The sequence below is a fragment of the Lissotriton helveticus genome, chromosome 8 (assembly GCF_964261635.1).
Source record: "Lissotriton helveticus chromosome 8, aLisHel1.1, whole genome shotgun sequence".
NCBI classification, from domain to species: domain Eukaryota; kingdom Metazoa; phylum Chordata; class Amphibia; order Caudata; family Salamandridae; genus Lissotriton; species Lissotriton helveticus.
In genome coordinates this window covers 18,426,756-18,450,266 of record NC_136069.1, presented here as the reverse complement: position 1 = coordinate 18,450,266, position 23,511 = coordinate 18,426,756, and the positions used below count along the sequence as shown (strand labels likewise).

Genomic DNA, 23,511 nt, shown 5'->3' with positions numbered 1-23,511 from the left:
GCAAGGTTCTCCCTCAACCTCCCACCCCTCATGCACATCATCCGTCACCTCCAAGAGCTCCATTGGCTTCTCATCCTCAAAACAGCACGCTTGAACCACCTCATGCACACTTTGAAAGCCTTACACAACATAGGCCCGCATAACTCAACAACTGCCCCAGTTCTGCAAAGGTATCCGCCACGTCCGCACAGCCAGACTCCAACTCACACACACACACCCTGCACATAGCATCAGAACCAGCAGACATGTCTTCTGCCTTGCTCCTAACGCCTAGAATGGCCTGCCCCTGCATAACCGCCTTCTCCTCTATGCTTACATTTCACAAACTTTGGAAGACATGGCCGTCAACTCGGCCAGGCCCAGACTGCTCATACATCGTGCCAGGATACCTTCCCTGGTGATTGTTCGCACTTCAGATACACTTAAAATAACATCTGGACACTGGTCAGAACAACTTGCTGGTGTGCTCCGTGTCTGAGGGCGTGGACAGCCCAGAAAATAACTGACGTCTGGGTGCAACTGCTAGCGGCGCAAAGGAGAACTGTTGTAAAGGCTTCTGGATCCAGTCCGACACCTGCGGATGATTTATTTACAAGATAAGGAATCTGCTGTACCGAAGGTAAGTAACTTGTTTTGCAAACTCATTAAGTTTTTTTAAACTGAAATATTAATTTGTTTAAGAGAATAGTGTGGCAGACTGCCTCTTGTGATGTATATCGAAGAATCACGCCTTGCTTCCATTTGATCTGAACAGAGTGGGGTGACTTTCCTTCGGGTACTTGATTGGCTGTGTTGTGCATGCCTCTGGGTTTTCCACATGGGTCATGCATGGCCTGGGTTCTTCACCTTGACGATGTATTTTCTCACAATATGCATATTCCAGGGTGATTAAAAAAAAAATGCCGCAACCTGAAGTCCCAAAGATCATACTTGTTGGAACAAACTAATCATTATGGCTTTGCACATACACTAGTCATTTGAACATATTCATGTACTCTGTTCGCTGCGCTTCTTCAACATTATTTTCCATTGTGTGATATGGATTCCTCCTTGTTTCAGAAGGATAGATGTCTAGTTCATTGGCATATTGTTTAGTTCTCCTCCCGCGGGTGATGTTTAGAACCCTCGGCGTGTGGCATTTTCTCTCCGTTTGCCTGTGATGCACGAGTTGGCTTTAACAGCTGAGTATTAGCCCCTTCGCCGCTGGCGAGATTCCCCCGCTGGGCGGAGCGTACAGTGTCCCCCTGCTCATGACGAGGTCAGCTCGTCATGAGCCACGGCGCTCCGGTGCTCATGACGAGCTGACCTCGTTATGAGCGCTCAAGAGGTTGTCATTATCAATGTGGTGAAACTTTGACTAATCTACGTACTGTATGCACGTTTACCAGTGCCCTAGATAGCCTATAAGACAACTTGTCTCTGCCCCTCTAAGTTCCTAACATTAACTTGCTCCTGGACTTCTTTTTTTCTTTCTCACGTTTTGATTATCTTACACCACCATATTTCACATGTTACACATCCTTCGATATAACACCTATGGTGATTTTTGGGATTTTGTAACTGATGTAAATCAAATACATATAGTTTTTCCATACTTTAGTCCTTTGTAGTTGATGTTGGATATCTAAGGCACAAGTAATTATATGGTGTTGATCCCCCCCCCCCCCACTTATATCTTAATAGACACAATCCCTGTGTGCCGTTATCAGCAGTAAATATTTATTAGTAGTCGAACGTATATGTCTGCTGTTTCATATTGCAGTTCATATCTATTCATAGATAGTCATAATGAAAACCGTCCGATCCAAACCAGGCATGGTGATTTAAAACCCAGCCCCCGTAAATAATACAGCAGCTTTACAGGGCATATCCAGGAAATTAGCCTGGCTCGCTTATAGCACTGCAAATGAATCACTCTGAATTTACAGGCATTTAAATGAAAACTGGAGCTAATGCTATACATTTGCATTAAATGTGTTTCTATCATTTCAAAGTTGTAGACATTATGGCAAAAAAGACTGAGCCAGATACAAATGTTTCATATCCTCGATGCAACAGAACGAGCTACAGGAAATGCCTGAAGAATATCCAGATATTCCATTTTGCCCTCCAAGACCTGTGATATCAGGCTAATTCCGTGCCACTACCACCTCAACCATTTTCTTTTGGTGGTGTTTTGCAAGACTGACAAAATGCAGAAAAACTCAAACATATCTTTAACACCACAAAAACCCACCAAAGAAGTGACATTTGTGGTTTTATGGTGCAAAAAGTCTGTCTAAAAATGAAGAACTCAGTGATCACTGGCCCCAAACACAATTGAAAGGCATTCCTGCCACTGTTCCGGTGGGGCTCCGTTTCCACTTCCAACAAGGTTACCGGTTCTGAGAGTGAGCTAGGATCCGCAGTAAGTCTAAAGGGGACACCTCGTTTTGCGGGGCATGTTTTACAGACGTGGACAATTGCAAATCACCAAGAGTTTGACCCAACCTGGAACCCAAGGACCCCCTGATTCTCAGTAGAAACTGGGCCTTCAGACAGATATTCGTTGAATTGTTTCACCTTGCATGAAGGCCCACCCATACATAGTCGGACCCTCTGCATACCAGAACGTTTCATGCCAACTATACTAGGAATCCTGCAATGTATTCTGAATTATATTTTAAAGCCACTGTCTTTTTTCAGTTTGAGCAGCTCTAGTCTGACCATTCGAGGGGGAATTCGCAGTTCCATCGGGCAGTACTGACCGTCAGCGGGAATATGATCGACCTGTGCCAGTTTATCCCAAGCCCTGAAAATCTGCCAAAGCGAATGATTTCTTTGATAAGGGAAGACAGATTAATGTGCGGCCCACGGACATAAAGGATGGTATCCTCAACGTATAGAGAAGCAAGCAGACGGTCTGTGTTGAACTGCAGTCCTCTATGCAGATAGCGTTCCTGGAGGTGCCTGACCAAAGGGTCCATGGCTAGGATAAATAAGAGCGGGGACAAAGGGCAGCCCTGCCTGGTCCCACAAAACAACAGAAATGGCCTGGACGAGGTACCGTTCAGACGGAGCCGTGCCAATGGCTTACTGTATAATAGGGAGACTGTGAAGATGAAACCATAAAGCAATCCCATGCGTTGCATCACCTCCACTAGAAAAGGCCATTCTAATTAATCGAACGCCTTCCCTGCGTCTAGTAATACCGCAGCTGCTGGGATCTCGGGCTGTATTCTGTGAAGCACAGCAAACAATGTGCAGAGATTCAGGGATGTGGAACGCCGGGGGACGAAGCCAGACTGCATTGGGGAAATAATATACTCCATCAGCTGTGATAGTTTATTAGCAAGTACCTTAGCTAGTATTTTATAGTCAAGGTTCAATAAAGACAGCGGTCGGTATGAACTGCATTGCTTGTGGTCTTTGCCGGGTTTCGGCAGGAGTATAATTACTGCTTCCCGCAGTGTGGGGGGGAGAATTTGCTTCCCCAATGCCTCTGCATACACCTCAATCATTTGTGGGGCCAGTATGTCCTTGAATTCTTTATAAAAATCCCCAGTGAAGCCGTCAAATCCCAGGGCAGAGGAGCTTTGCAAGGTTTCTATGGCTAACGTAAAATCGGTCACTGAGATAGGCTCTGCCATAAAGTCGAGCATATATTTCTCCAGGAACACCAGAGCAATTTCGTCCAGATAAGCAGTCTGGGCAGTGCCATCAGTGTCTGCCCTTGAGGAGTATAGTGTGGAATAAAATTCTAGGAACACATCCCTATTGGCCGAAGTGGTGGTAATCATGTCACCGGAAGGCGATTGCAACTCCGTTATGTAGGATTTGCTGTAGGGTGGTCTCAGCATTTGTGCCAGGGCGCTCGCCCTCACCGTATCTGTCTATTTCCCCATGTACAGTATTTCCCTACCCGCTGTGTGTCTGTATTCCACCAGGAGGGCGAGCCTCTCTGCCTTATGTGAAGTCAGGAGGTTGGCGAACCGCAAATCTATCTTGGCAATGTCTTGTTCAATACGGGCCAATGTTTGGCGAAGGTCTCGGAGTACTCCGGCCTGCTTGGACATGCACACCCCCATTATAACCGCCTTAAATCCCTCCCGCAGTACCGCTCCTGTGTCCACCGAGCCTGTGATGAGGTCGAAGTAATCCTCTATTGCCTCACCCACTTCTGCCTTGAACACTTCATCTAGGAGGGCCCTACTGGGGAATCTCCATTGCCGCTCATACCCCTCTAGACGAGGCAGTAACAAATGTAAGACCACCGGGGAGTGGTCTGAGCATGCACTGGGGAGTGTGACGAGGGAACTGAACCAATCCACTATGCTGGGAGAAAGCAGCCAGTAATCAATTCGTGACCAGGTACCGTGTGGGCTAGAGTAATGAGTGTAGTTTGTGAGGGTGGGTTTGCGCTGTCTCCAAATATCAGTGTGTGTTGAGCGCAAAGATCTCGCAGAGTGCGCCTCATCCGTGGTTTAGCATCCGGCGCGTAAGACGGGCTATCCAGTACGGAGTCTATTAACAAATTTAGGTCCCCCCCCAAGAAATATCGCCTGGTGGGTCATGCTTCACAATCCGGGCATTCAGTTCGTGGAAGAAATCAGGGCAGTCGTCATTTGGACCGTATACATTAACCAAAGTAACTTTATGGCCATACAGAGATCCCGTGACTATTATGTATCTGCCCGCCGGGTCCCAGGTCACATCAATGGAGGTGAAGGGAATTCTCTTGTGTATCAGTATTGCCGTGCCTCTAGTGTAGTTACTATAATTTGCAAAGTATGTGTGTGCCCCAGCTGGCGCCAAAGCGAGCCGAATCAGTAGGGGGAGGTGTGTCTCTTGTAAGTACACTATATCGACCTTGTGCCAAAGGAGGTGGTGAATCACCTGGCGCCTCTTGTGCGTATTATTATGGCCACGGTCATTCCATGTCATTAGTGTGAGGGCTGATGGCCCCTGTATGTTACCTTATTGCGGCATTGAAACACTGGAAATATAGCTCTGTCAGGACTACAAAGTGACGCTAACTCAGCGTTATGTTATGTTAAAAAAAATTATTGAGCGCGGCTAACACCATTAGGTTTCTTGGCGCTTATGCTGAGGGAGCAGTGAAAAGAGCATGAGAGCAGACACTAAATATAGGACTCAGTGAAGAGGAAGGTTTTAAGGAGGGATCTGAACCTGGAGTATGGAGAAGGCAGCCTAAGAGAAAGGGGAAGGGAATTCCAAAAAGATGGAGCTAGAAATGAAAACCTAAGGCCACCGTGTTTTTTCCTCTTAAATCTGGGAACTGATAGCAGGGCCATCTGGGATGACCGGAGATTGCGATGAGGAACATACGGGTGGAGAAGGGAGGAAATAAAAAGGGGACCTTGGCCTGCAAGAGATTTTGAAATAATGCAGCCTAACTTAAACTTGCAGCGAGCAGATACCGGAAGCCAGTGGAGACTTTTTAGGAGAGGACGAACGTGTTGATCTCTAGGTTGGTGGTAAATCAGGCGAGCAGCCTGATTTTGGATCAACTGAAGTCTCTTAAGTTGGTAGTCAGGAATGCCTACACACAGTGCGTTTGCGTAGTCAAGCCTAGAAATGACTAACGCAAGCAAGGCCAAAGTAAGAGCTTCGGTAGTGAGTAGACGAGAGATTTTACGGATTTTCCTGAGTTGGAAATGGCTGGGGGACACTACTGCGCTGATCTGGGGTGTCATAGAAAGATCGTTACTAATGACGACTCCCAGGCTTTTGGCTGAATTAACTGGGCAAGGAGGGCTGCCCAGACTTGCCGGCCAAAAGGAAGGTTGCCAAGGATTGGAAAGTCCCCCGACAAGAACCAGCTCTGTCTTGTCGGGGTTGAGCTTCAGATGGTTTGAGCTCATCCAATTTCTAATAAAGCAGAGCGTGTTTTGAAAAGTAGTGATTGATTCGTCAGAGGAATCAATGGTAAAGACCAGTTGAATGTCATCCGCGTAATTAAACGCGGTGACACTCAACCCGCGAAGGGAACGGATGAAAGGAGCCAGGTACAAATTAAAAAGGAGGGGGGACAAAGAGGAGCCCTGCGGGACACCACAGGTCAACTCGACCTGAGTAGCGGAGAACTGGGACAGCCTGACGGCTTGTTGGCGTTTAGTCAGGAAAGACTGAACCCAGTCCAGGGCGGTACCCTGGATGCCAGCCTCTCTGACACGGTCGACCAAAATACCGTGGTCGACCGTGTCAAAGGCGGCCGACAGATCCAAGAGGACCAGGGCCTGACAGATGTTGGCGTCGGCCCCTCTGCGCAATTCCTCCATCACGGAGAGGATAACTGCCTCTGTGGAATGCGCAGGTCTAAACCCGGCCTGCTGGGGGTCCAAGACGCACGAGTCCTCAACAAAAGTGCTAAGGGTATGGGTTACATGCGACTCCAGGACTTTACTAAGGAAGGGGAGGAGGGATATAGGGCGATAGTTGCTCATGATGGAGGGGTCTGCCGAGGGTTTTTTCAGGATGGCAACCACCTCGGCCTGTTTAAAGGAACAAGGAACCTCCCCAGTGGCCAAAGAGTTGTTTAAAAGGGCCAAGGGGGGTTCAGAGCAGGAAGTAAAAGCTTCCCGAAGGGCCGAGGGGGGGCAACAGTCGCGAGGAGAACCAGAAGAAACTTTGTGCAAGAGTGAAAGAAAGTTAACTTTCGAGATGAGGGGAATCTGAGTTAAAATATGGGTATTGAGATGATGGCAGGAATCAATAAGCGGAGAGGGGACTGGCGGGGCTTGGACAGAGATACTAGTTTTAATCTTAACAATTTTTTCCACAAAAAATTGGTTCAGGGAATCACATAGAGATTGGGAGGGGAGGGGCACAATAGTGACTCTCACCGGATTAGACAGTTCCTCAACAATTGAAAATATATCCTTGGATTTGTTTGAGGAGTCCAAAATTCTGTTGGAAAAATAGAGGGATTTAGCCAAAGCTATGGCTGATTTATACTCTCTAAGCAGGGAGGAGAATATCTCTTTGGTCTCGGGGGAATACCCCCGGCGCCAGCGCCGTTCTGCCTGACGAAGGCCAAGTTTTTGGGCTCTGAGATCCTCGGTAAACCACCTCTGGGCGTCATGACTGCGCCTCGCTCTGACTAGTTTTAAGGGTGCCACCAAGTCAGCAGCAGAGGTAAGCCAGTGAGTAAGACCCTGTGTCTGAGAATCGATAGAAACAGAAGATCCAGTGGTGGGTGGGACAGATGAACTAAGAAGGGAGGTAAATTCGTTTAGGTCAGCCCTGTTCCAATTGCGTGCCAAGAAATTGGTTTCTCGGACCTTGGTAACAGGGGAGGGCATAGCTAAAGTGAAAGTAATTAAAAAATGATCTGACCAGAGGCAGGGGAGAATAAGGGGTGCAGAAATGTCCAGGTAGGAGGTCCAAACCTGGTCTAAAGTGTGACCCTTGACATGAGTAGGTGAGTGTATGTGTTGAGTGCAGTTTAAGCCTAGCATGAGGTCTGAGAAGGCCAGTGAGCCTGGGGTTTCATGAGCATCCGACGGCCAGTAATTGAAGTCTCCCAGGACCAAAACGTTGGCGTTATTGATAGTGAGCTGGGAGATAAGATCACCAAACTGGGCCGAGAAACTGGGCATGGATTGAGGGGGGCGATAGACCAGGGCGCATATGAGAGATGACCCTGGCTGATCCAGTCTAAGTACCAGGCAATCCGTCATGGGGATACTGGTAGTGGGCACCGGGGAGAAACAAATTGGGTGCTTAATAATGGCTGCAACCCCCCCTCCAGCTTTGCCAGAGGAACGATTGACTTGCAGTATATAATATCCCGAGGGGATGGCCGCCAGGATGTCGGGGGAAGAGTCATCTGTGGCCAGGTCTCGGTCAGAAACAAAATGTCCGGCTCTTCCGACCCCAGGAGATAAAAAATATCTGACTGGTGGCTGACCAGGGACCGGGTGTTAAGGTACATCACTGACAGAGAGGATTTTAAGGCTCTTACCGATGAAGAAGTACAGGACCTGTGCCCCGGGGCTGGTAACCTGGCGGTAGGTGAGGGGAGAATGATCTCTGGAAAGGATATTCTGGCCGTGAGCAGGCCGAGTGAGGCGAGCCTAGGAGATGACTCGGGAGAAGGGAGTGCGAGGTCATGACACATAATAAGGGAGGAGCGGGAATATGTGAGGAGAGAGGCAGACTGGCGTGCCCCTTGCCCCGGCCGGCCGCGGACGGGCGCAGACGGGCTTAACTCAGGCGCAACTCCGGCGCGCCTTCGTCGCGCCCGCTGCGCTGACACATACTGCCCGTATAAATAGGGGCGGAGCGTCGGTGGAGTGTCAGGGATAGAATATGGTGGAGGTCAGCCCAAGCAAAGATGGCGCCCGCTACCGCTGGGAACCCGCGGCCACGATCAGCCCCCAGCCAGCAGCTCACCTCTGAAACCCAAAACTCAGGTTAGTAACCTGCATAACGAAAAATACAGTGAAATTACATTTAAAATCAATGCGCAGCGTAAAAGCGCCTCCGCTCGCAATCAGCGGGGCGAAGTGCAGGATATTTATGAAAAGAGCTCTCTCAGCGTCCGCAAGCCAGCCCTCTGCCACCGGGTCACTTGCAAACACTAGGCGAGGGAAAGTCGCGCTCTTAAATAGGGCGGAGCGTCGGTGGATTGTCAGGGATAGAATATGGTGGAGGTCAGCCCAAGCAAAGATGGCGCCCGCTACCGCTGGGAACCCGCGGCCACGATCAGCCCCCAGCCAGCAGCTCACCTCTGAAACCCAAAACTCAGGTTAGTAACCTGCATAACGAAAAATACAGTGAAATTACATTTAAAATCAATGCGCAGCGTAAAAGCGCCTCCGCTCGCAATCAGCGGGGCGAAGTGCAGGATATTTAAGAAAAGAGCTCTCTCGGCATCCGCAAGCCAGCCCTCTGCCACCGGGCCACTTGCAATGTGAAACTAAAGTGTGAACAAACACTTTCGCAATACGTGATCTCACCCCCATCTCTCCACCCAGCCGCCTTCAACCCCTTAGGTGGCCAACCCCTAGCAAGGGATCATGCTCGGGAATCATAGTGATTGCCAAGCAATTGTTTGTGGTCCAATAAGTGGGACTCAAAAGAAAATAAACCCAACTTAGCGGATACACGAGAGGAGGGTGGCGGCCCAGACTCAGACCGGCCTAGTGACATATCTATACAGTAATAACAACATTAACTAAGCGATCTCCAATATAATAAATGTGGATCATATAAGGCAATAGAAGACATCCTCATTCAGCACCAGTGTTCAAAAATAGATACGCACATGCGTCAGAACCGCTGTCATGTGGCCAGTGCACCCTCCGTCGAGACATGTGAGTTTCATGTCTTGTGTGTGCTGCAGAATTCCTGGGCTATCGAATATACGAGACCTGCCACCCACATCCACCTTTAGTCTTGCTGGGTACAGCATGCCATACTTGAGTCAAAGATTGCGTAACGTAGCCTTTACCCCTAGAAATTTACGGCGCGCCTCTTGAACCATTGGAGTAAAGTCAGGATAAAATGCCAGTTTGGACCGTTCAGCGTTCTCTTGCCAGTCGGAGTGCGGTGTTGCGGTCCCTGAAGTTTACGAGTCGCGGTATGATATGTCTGCGAGGGAGGCCCGGATTGGGCCTGGGGCCCAGTGATCTATGGGCCCTCTACACCACAAACCCAGGTGTGAAGGCCTCTCCACCGAACAAATCCGTAAGCAGCTTCTCCACAAAGAGGTCCCTTCTGCCTGTTTACATCGTCTCCGGAACCCCCATGATTCGAACGTTGTTGCGGCGTCCGCCTGCCTCCAAGTCCTCATTTTTATGGCCACTTCCTTTAGTAGCCGCTCTGCCCTCTCCAGCCGCTTCAGGGATTGAGCCGTCCCGTCCTCTAGATCAGAGGGCCCCCCTCCGCAGCGTCAAGGCGTCTGTCGTGGCCCTGCACTTTGGCGCCCAAGGATGCGATTGTCTGGTCTAAGGAGTCAAAGCGGAAGTCCAGCGCCTTGAATCCCGCCTTCATTTCCAGCATTAGGGAGGTGACGGAGGCGTCTGAGGTCTCAGGACGTGATGCAACTGGATCCTTCTCAGCCATTTCAGTGTTGTGTGACGGTGCTCCTTCGGCTACTTTTTCAAAAGGCAGGGTTCTCTGCTTGGGGTCTTTGCATCCCATCCCGTGAATGCAGGGCGACGTAATGGGGGAGGTGGAGGACTGGGCAGTACCGTGTTCAGTCAGGAGGGCAGGCGTCAGATTCCACAGACCTCGGGAGCCCTAGAATGCAGGGGAGAAGGATGGAGCTTGCGCGTGTGTTGGACATGATCTGTGTCCCGCCAGCCGGGCAAAGCAAAATGGCGGTGCCTCCACTTGCGAGCTTGCGAGGTACTGTAACAATTGCGGGGTCACCTGTGTCAGCGGGATATGAATGCACAATGTCAGACCTTGCTAGCAGGGGCCCGCAGTTCAGCAGTTACCAGGCACACTCCCTAGGCCTGTTCACAGGGATTTACAGAAAATGGAGTAGTAGTAGCAGTGGACGTCAGCCTCTCTCATGTGGACTCATCAGGCGTCTCATGTAAGCACCGCATGCAAATGTGGCCGCTGCCGGCATCGGGCGGCCGCCAAGCACACACCAGCCCCCACCGCGGCCGCCGCAGCGACAGGCCAGCGCTCAGCCCCCAGTGACAGTGTGTGGAGGGCCCTATCACCTTCGCAAGCCCTGTGAAGCGAGGCAGCAGGGGCGCAGCAGCCGGCCCAACTACCGCATTGGACTGAAACAGCAAGGGTCGGGGGAGGGGAGCGCAATGACCGCGGGCCCGACTCACCCAGTCCGCCGAACCTTGGAGTTGCATAGAGCCACTCGCGGTGATGGGCGTGCGCTTCCTATGGTCCTCCGGGACGCCAGGCTCGGCCAGCCCCACACCGTCTTCGCTACAACGATACTCTGCCTGGAAAGGATATAGCCTCCCGGCACTCACATCGCCATGTACCGCATCGTCTGTGCCATCCGGTGAGTCGGACTAATCCTGAAAATGCGTGCAATCGCTAAGGAGGCCGGCTGGTGTCTCGAGCTTCACTCGCAGGCGGCCAGCTTCTCCGCCGACTCAGCCACGCCCCTATCATGCACAAGGTTGATACTGAAATGTGCATATTTTCATAAAAGTGCATTGATTGATCTTCTGCGGGTGTTCATATCACTGAAACATAGCAGGTTTTGAAGCATGACTGCATATGTATTGGTTAAACAAATGTGGAAATATATCCAGTTTCAGCTTTTTTGTTCTTCGACAAAACCCATAATAAATATGGATAAATAAAGATAAAGTTGGCAAAATAAATATGGATGAATTCAGACGGAAATGACAAAGAAATAAGTACCATAAAACCGGGAGCCCTATTCATGTTACATCTACATGATGTACAACACAAACCACATCACTTGAGGGTTTTTAGGTCATCCTAGACCTAATGTTTATTAGCAAAAGATGTTTTCGAGGTCGTCTCACCCTCAACTTATCGAGGCAGGCTTCATCATTATTAGACTACCTCTCACACCAGGTGTAGGAACAGTGTCACCCCTGCAGACTCAACAAGAGGAAGCTATTCTCCCCCTGGGAGTTCTTATAAATCTAAGGTCAAGACAAAGCACTTGGTCATGGTTTTTGTGGACAAGCAAAAAGGGTTTCAAATATACCTAGAGGTATACTCAAGAGATTCCTTTATTTGGTGAGTACCTCTGATATGTTTAAAAACATTTGAAAGGTGTCGGTCAGCTGGTAATTAACAATAAATCACCAGATCTGAAATTACTACATTACCATCATGTTTCAACCGCTCTTCCAGCCGAACGAGGGTGAGATGACCTCTCAAATCCTTTGATGACCCACACTCTGAAATAAGCTTCTTATCAACATCAGGTCTGTGATGACCTAAAAACCCTCAAGTGATCTTGTTTGTGTTGTTCAGATTTTGGAGGAAACACTTGACGTTGAATCTCCTTTACTCTTCCCCTTAGGGACTATTTACACCTACATGATGGACTGTGACCGAGAATCTTCCAAAGAGTAGATGTTAGCACAGAAACCCTCCCTTGGTTGATGTGGATTCTGTCTCCAGGGCCAATCCTTCCAATGGCAGCTGAGGAAATGCAGGCTCTCCTGGGATGGTTCTAGCAGGATATATAGTGGCATTGAGTATAGTGATTTATATTTTTGTGAAATGCCGAACACCATTGTATTAAAAACATTTGTTTTTAATTTAGTACCATTCACTATCTCAAACAGACTCTTTAAAATACTGTTACTCACTTTAGTTACCCCTCCGTAATGAGACGCCTGAATTCCATTGCTTTTTGTCAATGCTCAGTTATTGGGCTGGAGCCCGTCTCCTTCATTCCATGTTCATTTCTCTGGTTAAAATGCCACAGTTTGAAAAGTCTGTTCACAAAGGTGAACTGGTTGGGAACCCACATTCAACATAAAATTATAGATGCAAAAGGTGAAATACAGCGGATAATGTTCACTTGTGGGTTCTCGGTCAACTGTACCTTAGAAATCGTTAGTTCACACACGTATCAAGAATGCTATATTTTATCGTTTTACTTGCAGGGTTGATTTGACAAACTGGACTCTCACAGCTGTAAACGTAACTTACTCTTCTGAACCCCCACTTCCCCCCTTCTATTCCCCCCCCCTCACATTCACCAGCCTCTTGTACTTTTTAAGATGTTCGTACTGTGCATTGCACACTGCTGCTTGACCAAGGTAAAGGCTCTGTTGGTGGCTAATGCATCATAGCCAACCAGAGCTTATGCAGTGTCTGTGGCATGCCAAAGGGCTTCCGTTTCCGGAGAATAGTACAGGCGCTGCATGTGGCAAAATCTGAACTTCACTTAAATGAGACTTGGTGAGGGGACCCCTTCCGCCAACAACTAGTTAGGTAAGCAGTGCTCTTTGGATTTTTCATGACTGTCATGACCACAAGTACATTACAGCACAATCTCCCACAATGAAAAGCCCTTTTAAGGAATTGTATAGGTAAGTTGCCACATTTCATTTTGATTTGAGGTGAATGGTTATTTTCTATTGTGGATATATTTGTGCATTTTTATGTTCCACTTATAAGGGGGAGATTAATTGGTTTGCTTTTGCTTTAGGCATGCGTGGGGGGCTAGGATAAGATTTAGAGAGGTTTAGGTTTATTATGGTGATTACATTTAAGGTAAAGAAAAGTGATAGTTCAGGTAAGCATTAGACATAAAATGAGTTGCAGGGTTTGAGGTATGGTGTAGGGTTAGGGAGAGCATTATATGGGTTGTGAGATAGAGTTGCAATTGGGTTTAAGGGAAGAGCTGTAGTTAATGTCCGTGTTGGAGTTGCAAGAGACCTTTTTGTTGTAGAGTATGTCGAATGTAGAACATTTTTATTGTAGGGGGTTCACGGTAAAGGATTCTTTATAAATGCTCATTGTTCTACCAATGCAGTCTGCTCATTAATCTTTTTCTAGGTAATCTAGTCAGACAGACAGATTCCCCTTAATAAATAGCTAAGATTTAACAAGCACTACTGTTAATGTAGATTCTTTTAAATTCCTGTCAACTGACATTTTCTGCTACTCCCGTGACTTTTTCTGGACATCTGCTTGCCTTGTGTACCACTGGGTTTGTCAGAATTAGAACCTCAATGCAGTGAGAACTACTTGTTGCATTCCGATCGCGTTTTGCCAAGCTGAATACATCCTGTTGATCGCCCCCTCATCCTGTTGACCGCCCCCTCATCCTGTTGACCGCCCCCTCATCCTGTTGACCGCCCCCTCATCCTGTTGACCGCCCCCTCATCCTGTTGACCGCCCCCTCATCCTGTTGACCGCCCCCTCATCCTGTTGACCGCCCCCTCATCCTGTTGACCGCCCCCTCATCCTGTTGACCGCCCCCTCATCCTGTTGACCGCCCCCTCATCCTGTTGACCGCCCCCTCATCCTGTGGACTGCCCCCTCATCCTGTGGACCGCCCCCTCATCCTGTGGACCGCCCCCTCATCCTGTGGACCGCCCCCTCATCCTGTGGACCGCCCCCTCATACTGTGGATCGCCCCCTCATCCTTTAAAATGATGGCACACTACCACTGGAATTATGAGTGTCCAGGCCAGAGAGTCTGAAGGCAAAGTTCTTGTTTACAGTGGGAAGTAAATGTGGACTCAATTGTTGGCTCTAAGCATTTTGATCTTGCTTAGTTCTACTACAGGCATTGCACAGTCTTTAAATTGTCACTGATCACAATCTATCTTTGACATCCCATCATGGGGGCATTCTGTTAATGACCTGACAATATCTTCTACAGATTCTCAGTTCGTTTCGGTCTGTTATATCTGAATTAAAGTGTAGCTTTTTTGTGAGAGCCATTTTTGCCTCCTCCTTAGATCATTGCAGAGGCATCTCCCTTGGGTTCCCTCAACATATGCTAACTTTGATACAGGAACCTACAGATTTCAGGTGTGGAGTAGGCACAACCCTGGTCAATAAGAAGGTATTTTCCTCCTACTACCATTTGTGCTGGTTTTCAGTATGTCGCCGATTTAACATTATGCTCTGTCCCAAATGCAATCTTTACAAGTTTATCTGCTCACATTATTTAATCTTCAAAAGGTTCTTTCCAGTGTTGACCTTATCTTCTTGATCAACACATTACAGGCATGATCATTAATCTTCCAATACTACTTGGCTACTATTACTACCTTAAATTAAATGCATGGCGTTGGACAGTCCTTGCTTTGGCACTGAAGTAGCTGTGCTCTGGCTTGCTTTGCACGGTCACCCAAGTGATCACCTTTACTTTTGTGAGCTGCTGAAGACCTCGTTGTACCAAGGGGCAGGTTCATATTGCTATTGCTGTAGATCTGTGTTCATGTGAAACAATGCCGAGGCGGATTTTGGTAGGCAGGTGCTTTTAGATGAACATACGTTTCCCATTCGGTTTCTGTATGTAAATAGCCCATATGCTCTGGATTCTTCCCCACTAAACGATGACCCCTGCAAGAGGCAGAATCAAATGACCGGGCCATGACCTCTAATGAAGAGATTAGCAAGCCACCCTATACCTTCTCTGGAGATTGCCATATCCTTTCTAGACTTGTATATGATCAATTTTCATTGCTTTTAAAATGCAAATAAGTCTACTGTACATATGCAGCCAGCCTTTGACTAGTTGAACGCGCAAGGCTATGGGAGGCATGCTGCACTCGGAACACCATTTTCTGCATCAGAGCTTCACGTTATGTAATTGATTTAATAATTGATTTAATCGGTGCTCTTGGGATGAACAGATTTTGTGGATAGTTTTGAAAAGCCTTAAATCTCGTGGCGTACTGATTCTATGGGTGATTTTAGACGACTGAGCGCTCTCAGGATGCATAGATTCAGTCAGTGGTTTCAGAAAACCGCTTCTGATTTAGGGTTTAGTGTGTGATTTCTGAAATCATTATTTCCATGTTCTGCTGATAGTTTGAGAACACTGCCCTCAGGATGTGCAAATGATGTGTATAGTTCAAAAACACTTTGCAGCTGTCAGGAGGTCCCAAATCTTCTCATGGTTACAGAAGAGATTAGCGCCCTTGGGGTGTAGAGTTCCCTTAATGCTTTTAGAGACTATTTCTCTTTCATGGGATATATATATAGTTCCTGTGAAGGGCCTCAGAATTTATCATTGCTCCTGAGATCTAGAGATTCTGTGGATGACTTTAGACAATGTAATTCTCTAAGGATGTAGAGGTTCCTTGTATGGCTTCCTTTGAATGCTCTTGTGTGTACAGACCTGCATGTACGTTTGTCATAGGCTATTCAGAAGACATTAGAATTGTTTCACGGTGTTCAGATTCTGCCTCTGGTTGTAGAAGAAATGATTGCGTCTTGGGGTATACGAAGACTTTGAAGTTCGTTTTCGAGCATTACAGCTTGGTGCCTGACCTCCGAAGGCATTTGATCTTTAGTGCGACAGATTTTATGGAAAGCGACATTGGAATGCTCTCTGAGGATGTAGGTATCTGAGCCCTCTTTGTGTGTGTGTTAAATATTCGGTCGATGGTGTCAGAAGACCATGGCTCTCTTTGGATGTATGTTCAAAAAGAAGGGAGGTACCCTACTATTGAGAATAGGGACAAGGTAGATGTAATGGACAAGACAAAAACGTCCCAAATTACAAACACAAGTGTGCATCCGCTTTGGGCAAACACTAATTACACTAAACTTTATATTGACACTATATCATAAGAGGATCAGTACGTCAGCAAACATAAACCAATAAAAGCCAAAGGATAGGATATATAAAAAGCAAGTTTTCAATTTATTTCATACAGGTCTAAAACAATTCATACATAAAGTAAAGTCCACATTTGTAAAGCGCACAATCACCCGTAAGGGTCTCTAGGCGCTGGGGGGCCGTCGGGAAGATTAAGCGAGCTATTGCCCAGAGTCACATGGTGCTGGGCTGAACTGCCGCCGGAGCCGGGGATCGAACCGTGGTCCCCAGATTCCAGCGTCAGTCGCCCTGGCCGCGGCGCCACACCTCTTCCACCTAAAAACATACATAAAAACATTTCATGATAACACTTAAGAAAACAAAGTCGACGCTGCGTTTCGGTGATTCAAAGGATGTTCACCTTCTTCAGGACAGTTTTTTTTCTTTCTCAAAAAGGCTATGACTACTTCCAATTTGGATTTAGAATTCATGTAGGCATAATGAAGTGGAGATAACGTTTCTTTAAAATCTCACCCCAGGTATATACCGGTGAGAGAAATACTCAAGATATGAGGACCTTCGTTGGAGCCACCGTCTTATTTAAAAGTAAAATATAATAAGCTAAAAAAGCCTGTCAAGGAGCCTGTTTTTAGGACTACTTGCAAGTCACAACTGGATATTGACTGGGCTTAAGACATCGCCATAAGTTTACTTCTTCTGAATCGTAGAGTCTGCTCTTGATATGTAGGTTTTGGGCTTCTTGACAGACCTTCGTAATGCGAAGCGGCCTCCCTGCACTCCGTAACAGCATAGTGGGCCAGTCTCTGGAATGTTGTCTGTTTGCACCTCCCACTTGCTTCTAGAGTGGAGCAGTTCAGGAAAGGTCTTTAGGCCCACTTCCTTAGTATCTTCCACTGTCCTTTTACTCTCTTACCTCACCCTATTTTTATGTTTCTGCTGCATCTGTATGAATTCACTGCCCTGATTTCTCAATGTACCTCTGTCACTCTAACCTCATATGTTGGCTTTGTATCATGTTGTTGGCATCACTCGCTTGGATCTAAGTTCAAGCTTTATAAATGCCTCCAATAAAATAAGGTGTATTTGCTGAGCAGTAAGGCTGATTGATTTGTGTTGAATAGAAATTTTCCTGTTGATGAGCCATGCGTTTGCTCCTTCACTTGGTACTGATAACACTGCCATTAGACGCATGTCCCAGAGCAGGTGAACAGTCGCATAAGGTGATCCTCAATTACTTTGCCTGAGTCACCCCGACTTCCTCTGCTGCTGTTCTACCTTGTTCATTCTTACGCGGTTATCATCACACATCCCTGGATTGAAAGAATTTGTTCCACACTTGCCTCAGTACTTTCTCCCTAAACATCTCTGTTCACAACAAACCCCTGTCCACCCCCACAGCTCTGGCCCAGTTAAGCTAGTACAGAACATACAACAGGCGGGTTGTTCTGGGCCAGTCTGCTATGGGTGTTTTCTTCGGTATATTCTCACGTACTGCCACTGAGCTGGCTATTTCCAAACAAGCATAATGAAGAAAACATTGACATGGCAGCATAGACGATATGACCACAGGTGAGTACATTTCCCAAGTCCAACTCTATCATATTTGTTGTGCCAAGAGACTTTGTTCTGCTCAGGATGCACACTTTCCATGGATTGGCTGTAAGATGCGAGTCTTGGAACCATGATCGATTGTTCGAAAGCCAACAGCTCATAGACATCGGAGCTTGTATAGTTCCGACAACGAAGCTCTTGCTCAATGTAGAATCTAAGGATGCTGGAGCTCTTCCCTCGTGGTCTGTGCCTTCTGCTCGGGTCTATGAATGTTCTCTGCTGTGTATTGATACAGTTGATTAGTCTTTAGATGCATTTAGCTTATGGATTAGTCGGAGTCTCCCACTCTGTGCACAATCTGGATGTGACCTGAAGCTGCTCTCTTGGTGGATTGAAGAGGGTGAGGTGGGATTGGGGAAGGAGTGTGAGGTTGAAGAGTTCAGTTTATTCCTTGGGCTACTACCTAAGACATGGGAGATCTTGCTTAGGAAGTCCATTTTTATCAGTGGGTTAAATAGATTTACTCCAAACAGCAGAGCTATCTCTCAGTGCATAGAGGCTCTTTTGATCCAAGGCGTTACAGTCCATCTGGGTTTGACTTTGTCTGCATTATTCTCTGCAGGATTCTTTCATGTGAGAGTGTAAGCCATAGATGAGCAATTGGTTTGGCAACTGCAACTTTTTAATTGTTCACTGGATTAGAAGGTTACAGGTCCCACTCTCTAGCCAAGCTCTTTAGAAAGAGCGCTATGTATGCATGCTGCAGCTGGAGGGGGGTAGGCAGCTAGGCAATCGATTCGGTCAGTAAAGGTAGATCGCACAGACTTGCCACTTAGACAGCAGAGCTATAGCTCCAGGGTAGGCTTTAGCTTGTTTCACCTTTAGTCTGTCTCTTAAGGTTCTCCTCTGAATCGCCCACTCGCATCAGAGGGTTATCTCTGTAATGGCCAGTACCATTTTCCAGTGGAAAATTTATCTGCACAGTTCTATTTTGATGTTTTTTTCCACTTGTAAAAATATTCAAATACTGTGCAAAAATCATAGAAATTGTGCAAAACGCAATATTTAAGTATAGCATTGCACACCCTCTTTGAGTGCCTGAAAATATTGACAAGCTCTCAACTTCTATGCTTCAGCCGCTGATGGCCCAGTCACTACAGAGAGGAATCAAAGTCTCTGCCCTGAGCTCTGGACGCGGCTAAACCCTGGTAAGACTGCGTGGGCCCGCGCGTACTGGACACTTTTCATGGGCAGAGCAGAACTAGGAATGACAAATGATGTTGTAGGTTTTTCTCCTAAGTTTGTCTTGCAACGTAATTTATTTTTGTAACTGAGAATCCACCTGTTGCGTTCCTAGCTGCATCCACTCCGCTTTACAGCAGGAATCGCTAGTAGCGTCGATCAATGTATTGGCTTGATTATAGTGTTCGATGTTGGCAGGTGCTTCTGCCATATCTGGGGATGCATGGGGTAGGCTTAAGAAGTGCATTCGCCTTTTGTGGGTGAAGCTGCTGGCTGAGACCCTTACTGGTTCGTAGCCATCAGGAGGGGAGGGACATCGGTGCGGACTGTACCAAGAGCATGGCCCCTACATGGGAATGTGCCAATTGGTTGCAGGCACTGGAGTACTGGCCATGCAGGCCAGAGGGATTCGGCTGCAGACTGTAACCGGAGCGCCGAATCTCTTGTTCGTTGGGATTTCCTTGGAGATTGTCAGGGTATCCTTATGAGGGAAGCCCCCAAATCCCAACACTTAGACGAATTGTGTCTTCTTTGGACTGTACGAGCCTTGTTACTCATGTGCATTGGCACTGTGTGGGAACGGGTGATTTTGTTGCAGAGTAACCGCGTCATCAGCTGTATGTGCCAATGTCACATCTGTTCCTCACCATGACCGGTCTCTTATCTTGTACTGTTTACAGGTGCGGTGAGCGATGTGGAAATGCAGGAGCACTACGATGAATTCTTTGAGGTAGGTGCGACAGACCCGTGGTGTACGGTCACAGAAATACTGCGCTGCGATTCAGGGGGAGGCGGAGTCCAGCCCCTGGTGTCGGATGAAACCAGCTGTTTCAGCCTTCTTATGTTTTGTACAAATAAGCCTTTCTTCGATCAGTGTCGTGCAGCATGGTCATATTTCTAGCTGTGCTGTATTTATTGAACATAAAGCACACCAGATCGTTCATGCCATCTTAATCTAACACATCCTTCTTTTTAAAAGTTTTTTTCCATTTATAACTTTACCACCACTACCTGCTCTGGCAGGCTGAGATTCAGTCTTGAGGAGTATTTTCCTGCATGAGGCTCAGACCCATCCCAAGAGTAATTTTCAGTGTTCCATTTGTTCCTCTTCCTAATTCAAGCTAAAACCTTTTGGGCAAAAACCCTCATTCCGTTTCTTACTCTAGCGATTTTGCTAATGAACACTGAAGTCCTAATGACATTTTCTTTCAAATGTTTTTTTTTTTTTGTTTTTACCCTTCATACCAAATATGTTTGAACAATCTGTTAACTTAATTTGCGTTCGCCACAGTGCATTTGTCACAGTTCACCGGCTCCTTTGCAGTAGTGTGGTGCAGTTTGATTTGAAATGTAAAGCTCTGAGTTATACTGGGATTGCAGACCTCATCGATGTTCTTAGAGATGAAGAGAACAGGCTAGTCGGTTGTGCACTCTGCGTCCTTTGTCCGCCTCCACCGAACAAACTCTGAGTGCTTGATGGGGCCAGGATGTCTGCTGGAAATGAATTCTCGAGCCCTGTGGATAGTTTGATCTGAAGCAGCCGTCCAGTGGTGGACACTGAAGGAATAGTGCAGGACCCAACCACACGTTGTACCCAAGCTTCTTTTGTAAAGTGGTGCACATGTTTTCTAGAAGTGCTAAACTCTGTTCATTGTTGTTTGCAGGAAGTGTTCACGGAAATGGAAGAGAAGTACGGGGAAGTGGAGGAGATGAATGTTTGCGATAACCTTGGGGATCATCTCGTGGGGAACGTCTACGTGAAGGTAGGGTTTGTAGCTGTCTTTTGTGATCCCGGAGAGCAGTGACATTTCATACAAAGGGATCTTGTATAATATAGAGAGTGGTTCATAGCTTGGTAGTGCTTGGTAGACTTGCTGGCAGAAAGGGTACAATGCACGGTGAAGATGCTGATTATAGATGGAGAGCTCCGAGGAGTCTTAAGATGCATGTTTCCTCCTGTGGCTTTGTTTGAATTTGTTACAAAAAACATTGGATTGTGCCTAAGTACAAGATCATTTATCCTGGATACATGGTATTGATGCACCTATTTCCCTTCTCTCTGAGGCTAAAAGCCAACCTAGCTTACAGCACCCAGGCTCGCCACAATTGATTACCCTTCATTTACGATCCCGCAGGAGATTTAAGGGACCCCCATCTGCTTCTTTGTCCTGTCATTGCATATCTGAGAGGTTAGATGTTCTACTTGATGTTTCGCAACGCCATCTCATACTGGTAACAGTCCCTAGGAAGGCAAAGGGCCACGCTGCTTTAAGTTCCTTGCATAGGGTATCCACGACACTTATTATTTTCAGCTAAATAAAAGAAGAGTGGAAGATATGATCCACACACCAAAAACCAGAAGGTGCTGTCACCTTTTGTGTGCTCTAGCACCTGAAATAGGTTTATAACTTTTTATACAATAGGTACTTGATTGTGTAAAACTTTTACCTTATGGACAAAGTTTATCTGATGGTACTGCGCTAGGTGAACTTGGAGAACTTTGTTCTTATTATGTTTACTAGGCTGTCTATTTCAAGCGACCAAAAGTGCCAGACACAATTAACAGTATATATCATTTCCATAAAATTCATTACGAAGCAAGTAAAGAGGTCACTAAGCTGATGAAACTGGAACCTAATTAAGTGCAGCTGGGCTGAGAGCTAGTGAAGCTGTCCCTTAATTCAGCATACAGACGAACAACAGGACGGACGTGTTGCAGCATAGACAGAGGAACTGTCCAAAACAAATTTGAAACTAAACTTACAGTATTTCTCACTCCTACAATAGACAACAATAAAGTTCCTGTGTGAAAGTGCCTGTTGCTAAACCTTAAATTATATTTGTTTTAGTTTCGTCGAGAAGAAGATGCAGAAAAAGCAGTCATGGATCTCAATAACCGCTGGTTCAACGCACAACCCATCCACGCCGAGCTTTCACCTGTGACAGACTTCCGGGAAGCATGCTGCCGCCAGTACGAAATGGGGTAAGCATGCTGTAAGCAAGTAAAGTGCACGTACCTGTGAGCATAGCAGGTGACTCGGATATGCAACTGCAAACACGCAAGCTGCTGCTGCCTGTTAAGTGCAGAGCTTAGTGCTTTCTACAATCGAAACTGCCCCCTGTAGCCAACTGAACTGGATGCCACTCTTTAGTCAGAGGGCACGTGATTTTCTGGTCCCCTGGGACAGCCATGGTGCTTATCTGGGGCACCCTTAGGGTATGTTATGTTACTGATATTTGTTGGGAACACGTACACCAGTCGGTTTCTTGGCGCTAGGGTAACAGGAACTGGTCGAACTCCTCAGGGTTTCAGAAATGTTTGTCTAAAGAGCCATGTTTTTAGGAATTGTCTGCATTTTGTTTAGCTGGGAGCTGTTCTGATCTCGAGAGGGAAGGTCTATGTGTCTAGTCTCTAGGTTTCGGACCATTTGGAGCCTGCGATTGCGGCATTATGGGAGGCCCAAGTAGAGGTAGTTGTCGTAATCTATTCTGGAAATTACTAGGGCAATTATAACTTGAAGAGGGGCTTCTTGTGTGAGGAATTTACCAATTGTCTTATTCTACAGAGTAGAAGAACACAGGAAGAAGTAACTATTCCTAGTTGGGGTTTCATAGAGAGTTCCTCCTCAATGAGGCTCTTCACTGATTTCTTGGGCGAGGGAGGAACGGCTCGCGCAGGAGGCCAGAATGAAGTATTCTGAAAGTCAGAGTTGCTTCTGTTGGTACATCTACCTGCTCCTTCAAACGTAAGGATTGTTCTAAATTCTGTATCGGACCGAATAGTACATGGCCAACAGTAGCAACATTAATGCTTGCTTCGATTATTAATAAATCCAAGGCACTATCAGTTGTTGTGTTTTTTAAATTTCACCGCACTTGCATCGCGTCGCCCTCCACCGCCACTTGTGATTCACCACTCATGAATGATACGCTGATATCCCACTGGTTCCCCCATCATTTTTAAACCTCGCCGCCTTCACTGCAATCACGGCTTCAATCTCCACTGCCGGATTTAAACTATAAACCACTGCGCCACACGAGTACTGTGCGATTAGATCCCAGTTCAAAAGCCACACGAGGACTGCGCGATTAGATCCCAGTTCAAAAGCAGATATCCTTCACCCTCACTTAAGTCACCTATCAGATGTCTAGCAATTCAGTTTTACTTATTTCTAATTTTTTGTATCTTTCCTTCCCCCTGTTTATTCCCTTGTTAATGTTGATACAGTAAAGCGATATAGGCAATACATGTGATTAAGTTTAAGACAACAATGATTTATCTTTTGTCCTGAAGATAATGCTTTATACTGTTGTGAATAGCATCGAAACGTCGTCGACACTAAAAACACCATATGCAATATGATTTTATAATATTGTAATGATCAATGGTGTGTAACTGGTTATCTAAGTCTGTCATAAGTGATTACAAACATACAGACACATCTTATACCCTGCCTTTGGCCATTCTGTTTTTCGTTGGTTTGTCTTGTGTT

General features: G+C 46.7%; 1 protein-coding gene across 6 annotated transcripts in view; it reads left to right on the top strand.

Moving 5' to 3' along the window:
* U2AF1 (U2 small nuclear RNA auxiliary factor 1) overlaps positions 1-23,511 on the top strand; it is a 123,416-nt gene that overhangs the window by 42,911 nt on the left and 56,994 nt on the right. For 3 of the 6 annotated variants that reach the window (XM_078656389.1, XM_078656390.1, XM_078656391.1), the window contains exons 4-7: positions 18,913-18,984; positions 19,699-19,748; positions 20,683-20,781; positions 21,868-22,001. In XM_078656389.1, coding sequence (XP_078512515.1) covers positions 18,913-18,984; positions 19,699-19,748; positions 20,683-20,781; positions 21,868-22,001 — 355 coding nt within the window. The remainder of the gene's footprint in view (positions 1-18,912; positions 18,985-19,698; positions 19,749-20,682; positions 20,782-21,867; positions 22,002-23,511) is intronic. The other 3 variants (XM_078656392.1, XM_078656393.1, XM_078656394.1) reach the window with 1 other exon arrangement.